Source organism: Lemur catta, chromosome 4 (assembly GCF_020740605.2).
Source record: "Lemur catta isolate mLemCat1 chromosome 4, mLemCat1.pri, whole genome shotgun sequence".
NCBI classification, from domain to species: domain Eukaryota; kingdom Metazoa; phylum Chordata; class Mammalia; order Primates; family Lemuridae; genus Lemur; species Lemur catta.
In genome coordinates, this window is record NC_059131.1 from 32,015,489 (window position 1) to 32,032,047 (window position 16,559).

General features: G+C 40.3%; 1 protein-coding gene across 1 annotated transcript in view; it reads right to left on the minus strand.

The window, feature by feature from the left end:
- Positions 1-16,559, minus strand: part of THADA (THADA armadillo repeat containing) — a 298,298-nt gene that overhangs the window by 82,032 nt on the left and 199,707 nt on the right. The window contains exon 31 of the mRNA XM_045549490.1: positions 4,198-4,313. Within this exon, the coding sequence (XP_045405446.1) occupies positions 4,198-4,313 (116 nt within the window). The remainder of the gene's footprint in view (positions 1-4,197; positions 4,314-16,559) is intronic.

A 16,559-nucleotide genomic window follows, 5' to 3' on the forward strand; every position in this document is an offset into this window, starting at 1 on the left:
TGATTTACTATGAAATTTCCTGATTTTTTAATTCCAACAAGTCATTTTAAAAAAGAAATTTAAACACTGTACAAGTCAAATTCTTTTGGGTATGTACTCAGAAGTGGAATTGCTGGATTATTATATAGTAATTCTATTTTCAATTTTTTGAGGAAACCCCATACTGTTTTCCACAGTAGTTGCACCATAAGTAGCTTTTAATAATAATAATAGCAAATGCTTTTATGATACCATCAAGCAAAAAAGGGAAGCTATAACATATATATAGCATAACTTCGACATGATAAAAAAAGCAAAAAAAGAAAAAGGAAAAAAGATGAAGTAACTACATATAACTGTTAACCAATAATAGTGTCTTCCACTAGATAGTGGTAAGACTAGACTTTATTCTCCTGTTTTCTAAATTTTGTACTTGACTGATTTTCTATGATAAACCATACACTATATTCACAATCAAGAAAAAAGGTGAAAAAACTTTTAGTAGGACACATTTTTCTTTCTGGTCATCACATCGTCCATTGCACTTAATCTGAATAGTCCATTTAGTTTACTAAGTTTACCAAAAGGAACACACACACACACTTCCCCCCTCCCTTTTATAACCAAAGAAGGAGATAACCAAATTAATTTCTGAAAAATTTTAAGCCCAATGTAATAGCAATTATAACTCTCAGCCAAAGTAAATAAGTGATCCAGAGCTAGAATCTGCAAATAACAAGGGTGGCAGACTGGGCAGCAATCTGGGACTGTCCCATATCCTCTTTCACGGCACTCACAGCCAGCCTTTCCAGGCCAGAGGCAGACTCCTGTTCTTACTCTGTTCCTGGCCTAGGTCAGCTTAGTTTTCCTTCAGTGGTTGGTAAACTGCCTTAGTGTCATGAGAGAGACAGTGAACTGGATCAAGGAGGGAGGAATGGAGGGAAAAGGGGAAGGATTAACGAGCTGATTTCCACAAAGCTTTGACGTCTTGGAATGAGAGGCAGCCTGTAAGAGTAGAAGCCTAGTCCCCCCACTCAGGCCATGCTGCCAAGCTGACCATTCATCACCAAAAATTCCCCAACAACTCCATGGCTATTGCTTAATCACTTCATATAAATCCCTATTAATCTTGCAAAGTCAAAACACAAATATATGACAAAAGTTTCTTCACTTTATGTGCCCTCAGTTTTAGGGTCAAAACTTAAAACCTGAATTGGTTATCTAATGGCTCCAGTGAATTTTTTTTAAAACCTTCTTTTGGAACAAAAGGACAAATAAATGACACATCCGCTAACATTTTTGTACTTATTGGACAGAATGAACTCTGGCTAATGATCAAATAAATTACAGAAGGAAAAAGGTGTTGGTGCTAAAATTTAAGCCAACTTTTTTTTTGCAGTAACATTAATTTTTCATAGCTTATACTCAAAAGATACAGAAAATTCTTACTAGGCTCAAAGGAACATTTATCCCTCTCTCATGTGTAAATTACCTGGGACATAAAGGAGCCTCTTCAGCAGCTGAATTTGGAACCCTCTGCATTGTAACATCTTCATGGGAAAAGCAAGTGAGAGAGTGAAGGCAGGGTCTGCTTTGAGAAGGGACCCTTAGGATCCAGAGTAGGTCCACCTGAGCATGGAGTTAACGAGTATAGACAAACATGTCCTGGAGTAAGAGGACCTCAGGGACAGGGCAGACATGTGGCAGGCTGAGGTTTTATCGCTTACACCCAATTCTACAATTTCCTATTAAGGAACCTCAAGGTTATCCTCTCAATCCTATGGATAATATAGAAAAACTGATACATAGCTGTGGAATGAATGCACTGTGCTTTGGCAGTATGTTTTCGTTCCAAATTCTATTCCAGGCTCTGAACACATCCTGATTAATACTTGTAAAATGTGTTGGGGAGCAAAAGGAAGCCTGGTATTAGGAACCATCTACACACCACCCACGAAGTGGAAAGTTCACACTTGGATAATAGAGAGTTGACTGTACTGGAAACAGAAAAGTGGCTTTCCTAGACTCTGGGCAAGGAAGGTGGAAACCCAGTGAATTGCAGTGATTCATGCCTTTGTTTTCTAGGGCTGGAAAATCGTGGAAAAAAAATCAGAGAAGCAGGGCAGGGAGGTGAACGGAAGGAGGATGAACAGCCTAATTAGAAAACAGTGCTACAAACCACAGGACGGGTTAAAAACAGGTTCAGCAGGACTTCTCTAGCTGAAGAGGAAGCTGATGACAGCTTCTTCAGCCATCCTCAGGCACTGTAGCACATGAAAGTCCACTCAATGGTTGGGCTGTCATTCCATCTCCTCTATTCCACCCAACAAAGAGGAATGGACTCTGGAGCTCAGCAGGTAATGACTTTCTGTGAGACTCATGAAGCAGTAGCAAACTAAGGGGGCAGAAACCCCTTCCTTACAGCACTTTAAGAACTGTAAAGTTAGAATTCTTGTAGTAGTCCTGGCTGGAAGCAGGGTTTCAACAGGATGATTTTTGGAGAACCCTAACTTCCTGATCCCCAGAAATAATAGCTAGGAGGACCTGGCCTCTTAATTGGTAAACAGCTGAGAGTACACATATGATTACAAGTTCCTGTTCTCCCCAGAAATGTGTCTTGGGAGGCTGTCTAAGAGCCACGCAGAAGGCAAATGGTATAGGCTTAGGGAAATAGCTTATGGGTAAGCAACTCCTACTCTCTAAATAAAATGGAGAAAACAAAAATCAGATTTAAAATGAGAGCTTCACCATAACTTCATTGGCATTTCAGATACTAGAGAATTTTCTCCATCAAGAGTCCTGTCCAAAGCTATCAGTGCTGAGATAATTGAGACACACATATTCACACGTTGGGAGATTCACCACTGGTTCCCTTTCACTGAAACGATTCCTTTAGGAGCGTGCACTGTGGGGCCTCTGCATATTTCCTCTGCCTCATTCTCTGCCACATGTGCCTTATAGTTTAGGTTCCAGGAATGCTAACTTTCTTATAGTTCTCCAAACCTACCGTGCCATTTCCTACTGCCATGTCTTTGCCTACACTACTGCCTATGCCCGGAATTCCCTTTCTGTCTTGGCCACTCGACAAAATCCTACTCATCTCTTGATGGCCAGTTCGATGTTAGCCCTCCCATGCCCCTCTTCTGGTCTACCCCCGTACCCACTGCATACATTCGTTATTACACTTAACATGCTGGATGAAAATTATTTATTTACACATGTTTCTCACCTTATGGAAGTCCTTCAGGCCAGGACTAGTTTATCTTCGCATGCCCACATCTCCTAACACAAAGACTGGCATGTAGCCTGTGCTCAACAATTCTTTGCTGAATTAAACTGCTTTGAGAGCCTCACACTGCCCATTACTTGACTTGTCATGTAAGGTGGGGAGCCCAACAGAACTCAACAAATGTACATTTAAAAAAAAAAATAAAAAAGAGAGGCACCTACATTAGACAACCAATATACTGACTCTTAATCAAATGTGTATACTATGGCATGGAATGTAGTAGCACGTGGGCCTCTGCTGGAACTTACAGAGGACGCACAGGGAACTCTGTCCTACCACTATCAAAGCCCCACAACACAGATTTTGAACACAGTGCTACAGAGAGGACTCCCTGTATATCAAATATGAAATTCTTTTTACCCCATCTTTCATGTAGCAAATGTTCTAAGTTCCAGAACACATTAACCATGGTAAGGATGAAAAATAGATAAATGTTTCCACCCTCCTATACCTTGCTTATTCAAGCTACCTTACTACCCACCTAAGAATGGCAACTTCCACCCCCTCTTGTTGACGCCCTATCTGCCCTCAGTGCCTGCTCTACTTTTACACCAATCTCTAATCTCTGAGTTGTGATGGCACCTGAGAGTTTGTACCACGTGATTTAGTCAATTACTGTCTTTCATTGTTATATTACCTAACACAGGACTGGGCACATAGCAGGTATTAATAAAAACAAGCTGACTGGTGGGAAGATAAAAAGCTGTATTGTATGCCTGCCCCTCAGTCACTCAGCAGTTTTAGAAAAATTGTCGAAAAAATATTTTTCTTTCTTTACCACAACCCAAAGTTCTAAAAGGATAAATACTCCAATAAGTTTAGAAAACCCATGCCAATGACTTTTAAAACTCCCCACAACTAGAAACAGCAATTCTCGAATGTATTCCTAACCCCTGATAACTCCTTGCTCGTGTGGGGTTTTAACATACCTCTTGGCCAGCCAGAGTTTGGCTTTGGTACAAACAGTGATGTCAGTCAGCTCGTGCTGAAAGTCTGAATTCGTTCTGTGTTTGGAGTCTGAGTAAGCTTGTAACAAATGGAAAACCTAAACCAAAAAAAGAGAAAAAACAATATCCTGCTGTGAAAATATATTTTTCCTAAATGCTTAGTTCCTCCCTTTTAGGTTTCCTCCAAATATTCCCCTCAAAGAAAACAGACACCTGCAGAATGTGGCTCTGGTCTCTTTGCAGAAAAGCATGTTGGTTTTGGAGGATGCAGCAGTGGTGAAAAACCTACATCATTAATCCATACCTGTGCTTTGTGTTTCAATTTGCACAATTCCAAAAATCAGTGACTACTCTGTGGCCAAACAATTATATAAATTGATTTCAGCAAGAAATGTAAACAGCTTTATGTCAGCCGTCTCATGTGAAAATAAAATGTGCCTTTTAAAGTCAAAGTCTTACCATAGGAAAAATCAGTTGTCTGAGAGTCTAAATTGGTTAACACGCCCGGGTTCATCAGAATAGTCCTGGCTAAAGAAGCAGGCCAAACTAATTCTTGTCTTTGCAAATACTGGGTAGTGATTTTTGTAACTAGCTACATTTTTTAGCAGATCTTCCCTTAGATGTCAGGAGTGAAGGCGGCAATGCAGACATGCCCTACTCTCTTACATGGCATTATATACTAGAATTAAGTGCAATACTAGAATTAAACAGAGAAAAGTAGATCCTGTTCTCTCTCTAGCTGCCTATATTTAGAATGAAGGCCACAGTTCCAGCAGACTAGTGACACAGGCTGTGTGCAAGTGTGTGTTTGTGTTGGATTCATATTCAGCTATGACATCCACAAGGCTTCTGTGATGAGTACAGACCTGCAGCAAAGAAAGAAAGAGGGGGAGGGCACAGATGAGTTCCTTTGACCTTAGCTAGTGCCAAAGAGAAAGATGCATGTCCAAGCAATCCTTCAGTCATGGGCCCCCTTATCTAAATCAAAGGGAAGAGGTGGGTGGAGCAAAGCAAGTACAGATAAACACACTAAGATCTTTGAAAGTCTATTTTAATAATATTTGTTTTCTTTCCCTATTGTACCCTTCACTAGAGCTGCAGAAAATTCTCTCTAAGCAACCAGATTCAACTTCTTCTCTTTCTGTCCTGTCAACAAGAGGCTTACGGCAGTAAAATAATTGGAGTTAGATATGGAAAGGGATAATGAGAAAATGTAAGAGGCCAGATAAAATCAATTCAGAGTCATCAGACCCTAAATGGATGAACTGGCAGATTTTACTGGGTCGGACCGTCTGCAGTCACCAACGACACATACATGCTGAGCACCTTCTGTTTAGAGAATCAAAATAAATTTTGATTACTTTGCTGTATGTAACTGCTTTTTTTTTTTTTTCCTAAACAGATGGAACTGTACATATAGGAGAATGCACACAAGTCCTGATGTGGAGACTGAAAATGTTTTCTCTAATAATGGATCTGTTATTTCAGAAGCAACAGATCAAATGTCACTCCTTCACCACACCCCCTCGTGGAGTCTGGAGAAATGGCTCTGGCTGGGGCTTCTGTTCTCATGTGGTGACTGCCAGAGGGAAAAAATACCTCCCTCAGCCTGAATCCCCACTGTCCTGAAAGAGTTGGCAAAGTCACTGGGCCCTGCTTTACTTTTCTCCACAGCTGCACAAAACCAACCACCAGGGTTTTTCATGGTGTCACAGGGTTGTAATTAATCAGCAGACACCAGCAAAATACATGACTTTGGAATTTACTTGTAAAGAAAACTGTGAGATTTTCAAATGCTTCTAATTTAGAAGCAATCACTTCAAAAATAACTCCTGATGGATGTTTAAACTTAGTCCTATATTTGCTCACCTTACTTGGCAAAAACAACACTGTTTTTGAAACGCTTGGTAGCTCTGGTTTATGAAAATCAGCCTACAGGTCCATCAATTCTGTCACCTTGGGCAAAAACCAGACAACAATTGTGATCCTGGCTGTTTACCAGGAATGGACAGTGATCTATTTACTTGGAACAAATGGAGAGAGAGGTATACTTAGAAGAACCTTGGTGGAAATAGGCACGTTGAAGAGACAGAGCAACACAAATGAAAGACAGGGTCAGAGAAGTCAAGGAAAAAATTCAGCAGGGAAGGAGATGAGAAGACAGAGGGAGGGGAGAGAAAGAAAAGTTTAGTAGGCAAATATATGAAACAGGCTAATGTTTTTGAGATAACATTTTTCCTTAAGAAAATTAATGAAAATATTTAAATACACAACCACCCTCACATGACATTTTGAGTGCCGGGTTCAAAAAAAAATGAGGCCATCCTTTGGCGTGAGGTCCAGGCCTAAGGCCAGGCCCTCTGGAACTATGATCTAAGGTCAGGTCCAGGAGCTCCAGGCAGCTCCCAAGAAGGGTCATTTGTCCATCAGCTCTTAAAGGATGGAAGGGGCAAGGCAACTCCCCCTCCTCCCTGCCCCACTTTCCTAAAGCTCTGATCCAAAAGAACTTCTGGGCTAAGAAAGTGGTCAGGTCCAGGCCTGGGATAGTTTGGAAGCAGCCTGTAATACAGGGCTGTATTGAACCAAGCACAGAGAAACCAAAGCTGCCAGACCAAGGAGGATGATTAACTGAACACACATGAAAACTTTGAAAAATACAGTGTCATTTTAGGTGTCCCAAATTTGCAACAGGATTCAAACATTCAGACAAAAAATATTTATTAAACAACTCTTAATACCAGGTACTGTCCTAGGGGTGCAGCAGAGACCAAATAATCCCCGCTCTCCTGCAGTTTACATTCTAGTCGTGGATAAATGGGAAATCAATAGCTTCCCTGACCTTGCCTGGTCAAGATTTATAACCTGCATGGTAGCATCACCATCAGTTTCCCTTTTATGCTTGACCTCACCCAGCAACAAGTCTGATGTATAGTAGGAACTCAACAAGCATTTGCCAAATAGAACTGAAGTCAATATTTGGTGCCTCTTCCTAAATTCACTCCTTTAGGAAACATTCCGATGGGTTCAATGAGCAGGAGTAGGTACTGACTAATGTGTTCAGAGTGGAGGCAGAACTGAATAACACTGCACTCCTTACTCCAGTGGATTCTTAATCTGATGGGGAAAGCAGGAAGGCTAGATTAGTGGTAAGAATCCAGCCACATGGGAGAGAGTAGAAGAGCACAGACTTTGGAGCCAGTTAGACATGGGTGTAAACCAATTATCAGCTGTGGGGCTTTGGGCAACTTAACCTCTGTTTCCCCAGGGTAAACGGTCTATAATAATATCTATCTTGTAGGACTGCAGAGAGATTTAAAAGAATATGTAAACTACTTGTTATACACTAGGTATCTTTTAAAAATGTTGGTTCTTTTCTGTGTTTTGTCTGTTCCCTCCCTTCCAGCTCCATCCCATAAATAAGCAGAGAAAGCTTTGAAGAAAGAGTGATAGTCATATTTGGCCTTGAAAAGAATTTCTTGCCAGAATAGAAGGAAGATTATACAAACAGAGGAAAGAATTTTTTAAAAAAATGCAAATGGTATTACAATATTGGTATTGTCAACAAAAACAGTGAATCTTAATTTAAACTATAGACTTTAGTTAATAATAATGTGTCAATATTGGTTCATTAATTGTAACAACTGTACCACACTAACGCAAGATATTCATAGCAGGAGAAAATTGCGGGGAGGGGTCAGGGAGGAGAGGAAGACATGAGAACTCTCTGTACTACCAGCTCAATTTTTCTGTAAATCTAAAATTGTTCTAAGAAATAGTCGATTAATTAAAAAAAATACTGGCACTGCTTGAGAGCGAGCCAGGGGCCCTGTGTGAGGAGCATAGCCAAGGTGTGCATGGGGTGTTAGGAGACACAGCTGGAGAGGGGCTGAGTTAGACTGCGAAAGACCTTGAAGGCAACATCAAGGAATGTGTGCTTTGTTCTGCAGATAGCAAAGACCTGTTCAGAGAGCGCTCTTGGGTGAGATCTGTAATTTGGAGAGAAAAGCCAGGGGCAGTGCGAGGCTGCAGCAGAAGGGCGGGGTGCCCAGGACTACTGCAGTCGTCTAGACAAGTGCAGGTGAGGGTCAAACCAGAGGCTTAAAACCAACAGCCTGTGGGCCCAAAGTGGCTGCAGATGTTTTATTTGGCCCACGCAGTACTTTTAAACCAACATTTATGAATTGGGAGATTTCCCATCATAATCATCCTGATTTCCAACTTCTTTTGAAAAATCATAAGATCGGGCTTTAGCAGGCCCACCTTCCTGCAGGGCAACAGTCACCTGGCTGGAGCGGAGCAGCAGCAGCTGGCCCCGCAGATGAGAAAAGTACACTGGCCCACCACTGTCCCCTCTGCTGCCTGTTACTCTGGTCACTAAGGCGAAGTGTCAATGCCATTTATCACTGCTTTTGGCCTTTTTCTTTTCTTTTTCTTTTTTTTAACTTTGGGAAAATCAGGAGGAAAATGAAATATTTACTGAACTCAAATCTCTATCAATAGTTTGAAAACAAAGGACAGAGAGGCCCACATGTTTATACTCACCCCCTAGGTTCACTTACCTGCCTGGCACAGGTAGGACTGTGATTTTGTGACACCCCCACCCCAATCTAAACTCACCCCAATCTAAATTACAGTGGAACGGGGAGGAGAGGATACATTTGCGAGACCTTCTGGCAGCTAAAGAGGCAGGGCTTGGCAACTGCTTTAGCAGAGGGTTAGGAAAGAGACTCATAGGCAGCTGGCGAATGAGGGGCATCTTCCAAGACGGAGATTCTACGAGAATGTGGAGCAGGTTTGGGAATGACGGGGGGGGGGGAGGGATTTAATGCGTTTGGTTGGGAATATTCATACGATGATTGTTCTAGTTAGGGTAACTTGTTTTGCAATACAGGAATTCTTGTGAGACAAAAGGAAGCTCTATGAATAATCACACTAGACACACATGGAACAGATGGCTATCCCTAGCTATAGTAGTAGGTCCCTCGTAGAAGGGTTAGTGGTGAACTTAAGGGTGTCATCAACAAAAGAAACAGGAGAAAGCTTTATTGCCTCAAGATAGTTACAAACCAGTGAGAGAGAGACTGCAAGCACACACGAAACCACCAAGCGTATGCCAACAGCATCACCCATGTGTGACCACCACAGGCACGGGGCTGCCGAGAGATGGGGCTGTCCACTCTGCCCTGAGGACGGGGTAGTCACGGAAGCAGCTGGGAGGAGCAGGGAATGCACGGCAGGAGGGTGCCAGGGAGTGGGCTGGATTTCTTGCCCCTCAGATGCAAGCCTTAATGAAACTCCGTAAGGAACTGAGAAAAAAATGTCTGGAGAACCTGGAAACAGTTACTCTCCCTCCCTCCACTCTAAACAGAGACTCAGGGGAGCCCCAGGCATCTTGTGCACACCTTGGGGTCCATTTTGGCAGCTTTGCAATGCTCTTTGAATAAATGCCACAGGCTTAAAAAGAGTCATGAGGCAGTTCCCTGAAAAAACTTGCACTGCACCAGTAAAATATGTCTGGTTTATGCTGTAGAACTAACACAGCGACTTGTGTTAGACAAGATAGAGATGATATATGGCTGTTTGGGAATGCAACACTGAGATGGGTTTTCCTCTTCACCAAGCATGGCTTCCAGGCAATTTTCCCCCTTATAAAATCAACAGCAGCTGAGCTCCAGAAACCAGCAGGATCCAGCAATAACAGGACAAAGTTAGGCCATGAAAAAGGACAACTCCAGTAAGAAAAGAGATGTTCACTTCAAAGGTCAGATATAAGTGGGGTAAAGGTATCATAATCATTATCAATCCGAAACTCTGAATATCAACAAATCTATCCACTTTTGCAACTGTATTTTCTTAAAAACAAACTCTATTTTTTTTTTCTTTTGCTGCATGCACACTGTGGGTGAACACTTTTGACCCTATCATATTCATCCAAGTATAAAATTTTTGCATCTGCCATTTTGCCTACTCTTCTCCCTGCACTGCTCCAACCCCCACAGCTAAGTCAGTGCCACATTTTTCCAAGCTCAGTGTTTACACAGGATTTTATTTCGGCTGGTAAAACATCTGTATTTTTTCAGGGACTTAAATAAATGATCTATGCCGGGAATGTACAGTATAGGGTGATGTCAGGCCCCCTTTTTTTCTCGACTCACTGGGCAGAACAGGCAAACATTGTTTCAGCCTGTAGCTGGGAATGTGAATATTTACTCTGCCGACTTAATTCATACAAACAGAGCTGCAGGCAGGCAGAAGTATTTTATGGCTTTAAGTCAGACTGGAAGGGGGGAGCGGAGAGGGGGATGGCTGAGGGAGGAATCTAAACTTTCTAATTCACAGAAACAAGCCTAATCACATAACCGCTGGGAAACGGATACAGCAAAAATTATCTAAAAGGCAGATTGTATTAGTATGTGTGGGGGATGGGATGGGAAAGCAAGAGGGAGGAAAGTTCTCTAAGTTATACAGTATGTGGTTTGTAATCATTATTACACTGTGCTTGAGGACTTGTTTTCTGCTTCAGGCGTGTTAACTGGATCCCCAGCTAGACCACAGCTTCTCAGGAGCACCTTCCTGCCTCCGACTTCCACAATGCAGGGCACCAGGCTTGTGGGGTATACGTACCTGCTTATGTCATTGTACCGAGCTCAAAGTGTTGTTTTTTATTGACAGTCCAACTGGTACGAGCCTGGGAGGTTCAGTGTGGGCCAGAGGCAGGACCTTGGGATACCTGAGCTCCTCAACTTGGTCATTCCCTCAAAGAAAGGGCTTAGTGGGCATGTGACACCCACATTTCCCCTATGCTAGAGGGCAGGCCAGGAAGCATGTCATGTAGTTGCTCCCCCAGATCTCAAGCTGTTTATCAGACAAGAATACATCCTTAGGAAGGTCTCCGTAAGTTCCCAAAAGGTGGTAACTTACTGTGTTGTGTCCTTGCTGCCAGGAAAAGGATGCTAATTACAAAGTGTAATTACTTCCTTGCTGACGCTGGTTTGGGAAGAGAATCACAGGAAATAGGCAATGAATATCTTTAAGGACTAAAATATACAAAAACATGAAGCATGTGGGAGCCTGGAAATTCACTTTGTGTCTCAAATCCATCCCCTCCTTTCTATTAACACTCCCACTGTCCTAGCTCAGGAGCCAAAGACCTTGCACCTAGATGAGGAAAACAACTTAACTGACTGGTCTCTGCATTAAACATTTATTTTACACATGGCTGTCAGAGAAATTTTCCTAAAGCCAGGCTCTGATGATATCGTCCCAAGTTTCATCCTCCTAAAGAATTTGCTGGTCACTGAAAGCTCAGCCTACCTTTCTTGTTTTGCTTCCTTATTTCCTCCACTTCATGAACCTATTCTTTGGCCACAAGGGACAATTTCCCATTCCAGACAACTTAACAATGCTTTCCTGTTCAGGATGTTCCTTCCATTTCTCCCTCCACCCTCTCCAACTCTGCCTATTGAAATTCCATTTATACCATGAGGCCCAGCTTAAACACCACCTCCTCCATAAAACCTTCCTCAGCTTTCATCAACTCCCCTACCCCCACCTTAAGACTCTCTCTTTTCCTCCTCAGTGCCCCAACAGCTCATTGGATTTTTTTTTAAACTTTTTTAATCCTGTCATCATGGTTATCAATCTACAACCTCTTTTCCTAGAGTATAGTTCTTTGAAGGAAAGGACTGGGTCCTGTTCTTCTTCACAGTTTCTGGGGCTCCAAGGATTTGTAGCTTTGTCTGGCAAGGAGAGGGGCTCAAAAAACAGAGCACTTATTAATTTGGAATTCTATCACTCCCTTGCTAGGCGTGGTAGGAACAGAACCTGCATTCGCAGCAGCAGCCAAAAGCCACCTCTCTCAACTCTCCCCACATGAAGGTGCTGGGGAAATAGTAATAACGAGAGAGTGAGTATATATCTGTCTTAGATCATCTCTCGCCTGCTGATCCAAATTTTACAATGTAATTAGGAGTCCTGTCACTCAGAAGTGTCAAGGGTCCTGAGTTGTGGGGTAAGGGCAAGGTTTAGAAAGTGATGTCAAAGGTAGTCAATCTCAACCCGACATACAAACGAAGGTTTGCATGTAAAGAATTTAAAATTCACTAAACACTGACATAATATCTGTTCTAACTAAAGAGTTCCTAATTTAGAACATAGAGGCATTTCTGAAGAGCTATGTATAAAATTTCTAAATTATAAATTTATTTGTAAAATAAATCTGTTTAAATTCTTTAGAAGAAGGCTTATTATATTTGATAATTTATCTTTTCTGTATATCCGGATCTTCAACTACTGAGTTTCCTTAAAGACAGAACTAGATCAATAAGGAACACTTTCATGTAGCAAAACTTATTAATGAAAAATAATACAATTTGTTCAGTCAAGACAGTTAATTTTTTCAAATAAATTTTATTGTGTATATGTAAGGTATACAACATGATTTTATGAGAGATATATTGTAAAATGGTTACTATAGTGAAATAAATTAACATATCCATCATTTCACATAGTTAACCATTTCCCCCCTGCTCCATGGCATGAGCAAGTACAATCTACCAAAAATCCTGACTACAATACACTATTATTAACTATAGTCCTCATGTTAGAGGACACATTAGATCTTTTGACTTGTTCATCTTACATATTTGCTACTTTATATCCTTATATCCTTTGACCCATGTCTCCACATTTCTTCTCCTCCCCCTAGTAACCACTGTTTTATTCTCTATTTCTATATATTTTACCCCCACCCCCTTTTTTTAGATTCCACATATAAGTGAGATCATACAGTATTTTCTTTCTGTGTCTGGCTTATTTCACTTGGCAAAATGTCCTCCAGGTCCCTTCATGTTGTAGCAAATAGCAGGATCTCTTTTTCTAAGGCTGAATAAAATTCCACTGTATGTGTGTGTACGTTTGTGTATATATGACAGTTTCTTGATCCATTCATTCACTGATGGACACCTAGATTATTTCCATATCTTGGCTATTATGAATAATACTGTAATGAACATGGGAGTGCAGTACCTTTATGAGGTGGTGATTTCACTTCCTTTGGTAGTGAAAGGATTGCTGGGTCATATGGTAGCTCTATTTTTAATTTCTTTAGGGACTTCCACACTGTTTTCCATAATGGTGGAACCAATCTACATTTCCACCAACAGTGTACAAGGGCTCTCTTTTCTCCACACCCTTGCCAACACGTATCTCTTGCTTTTTTCATAATAACTATCCTAACAGGTATGAGGTGGTATCTCATAGTGGTTTTGATTTGCATTTCCCTGATGATTAGCAATGTTGAGTACCTTTTCATATACATGTTGGACATTTTTATATCATCTTTGGAGAAATATCTATTTAAGTCCTTTGCCCATATTTTAATTGGGTTATATGTTTTCTTGCTAATGAGTTGTATGAGGTATTTATAAATTCTGGATATTAACTGCTTATCTGAAAAATGGTCCACAAATATTTTTTTCCATTCTGTAGGCTGCCTTTTCATCTGGATGATTGTTTCCTTTGCTGTGCAGAAGCTTTTCAGTCTGACATAGTCCATTTTTATTTATTTTTGCTTTTGTAGCCTGACCTTTCGGTGTGATATCCAAGAAATCACTGCGAAGGACAATATCAAGGTTTTCCTCTGTTTTCTTCTTGGAGTTTTATGGTTTCAGGTCTTATGTTTATGTCTTTTATCCATTTTGAGTTGATTTTTGTACGTGGTATAAGAGTTCAATTTCATTCTTTTGCATGTGGAAATCCAGTTTTCCCAGAACCATTTAGTGAAAAAACTATTTTTCCCCCATTGAAGATACAGTGACTTTTAAAATAATACAGGAGGGGGTAAGTTGGCAGTAGCATAAATGAAACAAAATTAGTCACGGATTGATAATTGTTGAAGCTGAGTTATGGATACATGGGGATTCATTACATTATTTGTATATATTTAAAACTTTCTATAATATAAAATTTTAAAATACATTTAGAGCAGGAGGGAGGGAAGAAGGGAAAGAGAAAGCAGCTAAGTGTACAAGACACAAAGATAAAATCAATACAGGAAGAACTTACAATCTACTGCAGGAAATAAGATATGTAAATAAATAACAAATTCAAGGTAGAAAACAGTAAGTGCTATAGGATAGATATAAAATAGATGGTCTAGAAATAAACTCCCTGGAAATTTTGCATATGGAAATAAAGTAGATAATAAAAGTGACATTTAAACAATAGTCAGAAAATTGATTTGTTCAATACATAGTATTAAATATTAAGATAACTAACCAGTTGGACCCCTACCTAAAGCCTTGCACTGAGATAAATTCCAGATGGAGAAAAGAATCAAATGTGAAAAAGAAACTATAAAAATGCTAGAAGACAATGGAAAAATGTTTTATAATCATCAGGTAAAAATGAGTTTTTAAAGAATGAATAAGGGCTGGGTACAGTGGCTCATGCCTATAATCCCAGCACTTTGGGAGGCTGAGGCAGGAGGAGCACTTGAGGCTAGGAGTTCAAGATCAGCCTGGGCAACATAGCAAGACCCTGTCTCTATAAAAAATCAAAAAAATTAGCCAGGTGAGATGGTGCACCCTTGCAGTCCTAGCTACTCAGGAGGCTGAGGCAAGAGGATTGCATGAACCCAGAAGTTTAAGGTTACAGTGAGCTATAATCACGCCACTATACTCCAGCCTGCACTGGAGACCCTGCCTCTAAAAAAAAAAAAAAAAAAAATAAGAAGCCATTAATGGGAAAAAAAAAGATATATATAAATATGTCAGCATAATAATGGAAAACTTTTGTATAGCAAAAACCACTACAAATATACAAAAGTAAAACAGTCTGTGGCCTGTTAGGAACCAGACAGCACAGCAGGAGGTGAGCGGCGAACCAACAATCGAAGCTTCATCTGTATTTACAGCCACTTTCCATCACTGCCATCACCACGTATACTCCGCTTCGTGTCAGATCAGTGGTGGCATTAGATCCTCAGAGTGCAAATTCTACTGTAAACTGCACATTTGAGGGATCTAAGTTGCATGCTCCTTAGGAGAATCTAATGCCTGATGATTTGAGGTGGAGCTGAAGTGGTGATGCTAGCACTGGGGAGGGACTGCAAACACGGATTATCATTGGCAGAGAGGCTTAACTGCACTATAAATGTAATGTGCTTGAATCATCCTGAAACCATCCCCCACCTTGGTCCCTGGTGGGAAAACTGTCTTCCATGAAACCAGTCCCTGGTGCCAAAAAGGTTGGGGACTGCTGCCCTAAGGAACAAAACTTGCAAATTGATTACAAAAATGAAAGTAATTGAATGAAATATGGCAGGGATTCCCGAACGTTCTCAATTCATGACACCGTTAGTAACTCACTAATTTTTTCATGATGCCCCTAGGCCAAAGGGAATAGCTAACAGTTCCATTTATTAAGTACTTAGGTCAAAACAGCCCAATAAGTATTTATGCCCTAATGAATTAGTAGTTGTGTGAAAAAATAATACACATATTGAAATGAAATATTTTTCTTTCATTCTTAAATAACCACAATTACTAATGAGATGCATGTGCCTGTTGGATTACTTCATAACTTCTGACACCTTGGATATTCCTTGGACTCTACCACTTTCACTTTTATTCCACATTGATTTTCTCACAGTACTTGCTTTTTATCACAGCAACTATCAAATACTCAACTTTGCAAAGATATATCATCATCAACAGAAATGGAGTATGAGCTAATGTCGACAACTATAAATTCGTAATACTTTGTGCTAGTAGTTTACATAACGTCTGACAGATGGTAAGTGTCACCAAATTTCTCCCCAAAATTTAAAATATCTCATGCCTTGGCACACACTTTGGGAACTGCAAATATTTAGCAAAGAATATAAACAAACAATTCACAGATGAAATACAAATAGCCAATAAACATTAGAAAATGTTTAATTTCATTAATGTTTAAAGAAGTGCAATAAAATGATGTTTTTTTTAAAACCCATGGATTTAGCACAGAATTTTTTTTTAAGGATGATATCCAATTAATAACTGGCTAAGAAAAATAGATACTCTCATTCATCACTGGTGGAAGTATAAACTGTCCCAAACTTTTTGGATGGTAACCAGGAGAGTCATGTTGTAGTACATACAACATTTTCTATACAAATAGTGCCCAGTGGAGTTGGGCAAAGCAGCAACTGGAAAGTCTGGCATTTGCTATGAAAATGGAAAACGTGTACTTTCTTTAATCTTGTAATACCCACTTCTAGGAGTTTATTTTATAGACATACAGGTGTGGGCAAAGATATAGATGCTCAAGGATGATCTTCAGCAGCACTGATTATAATAGGG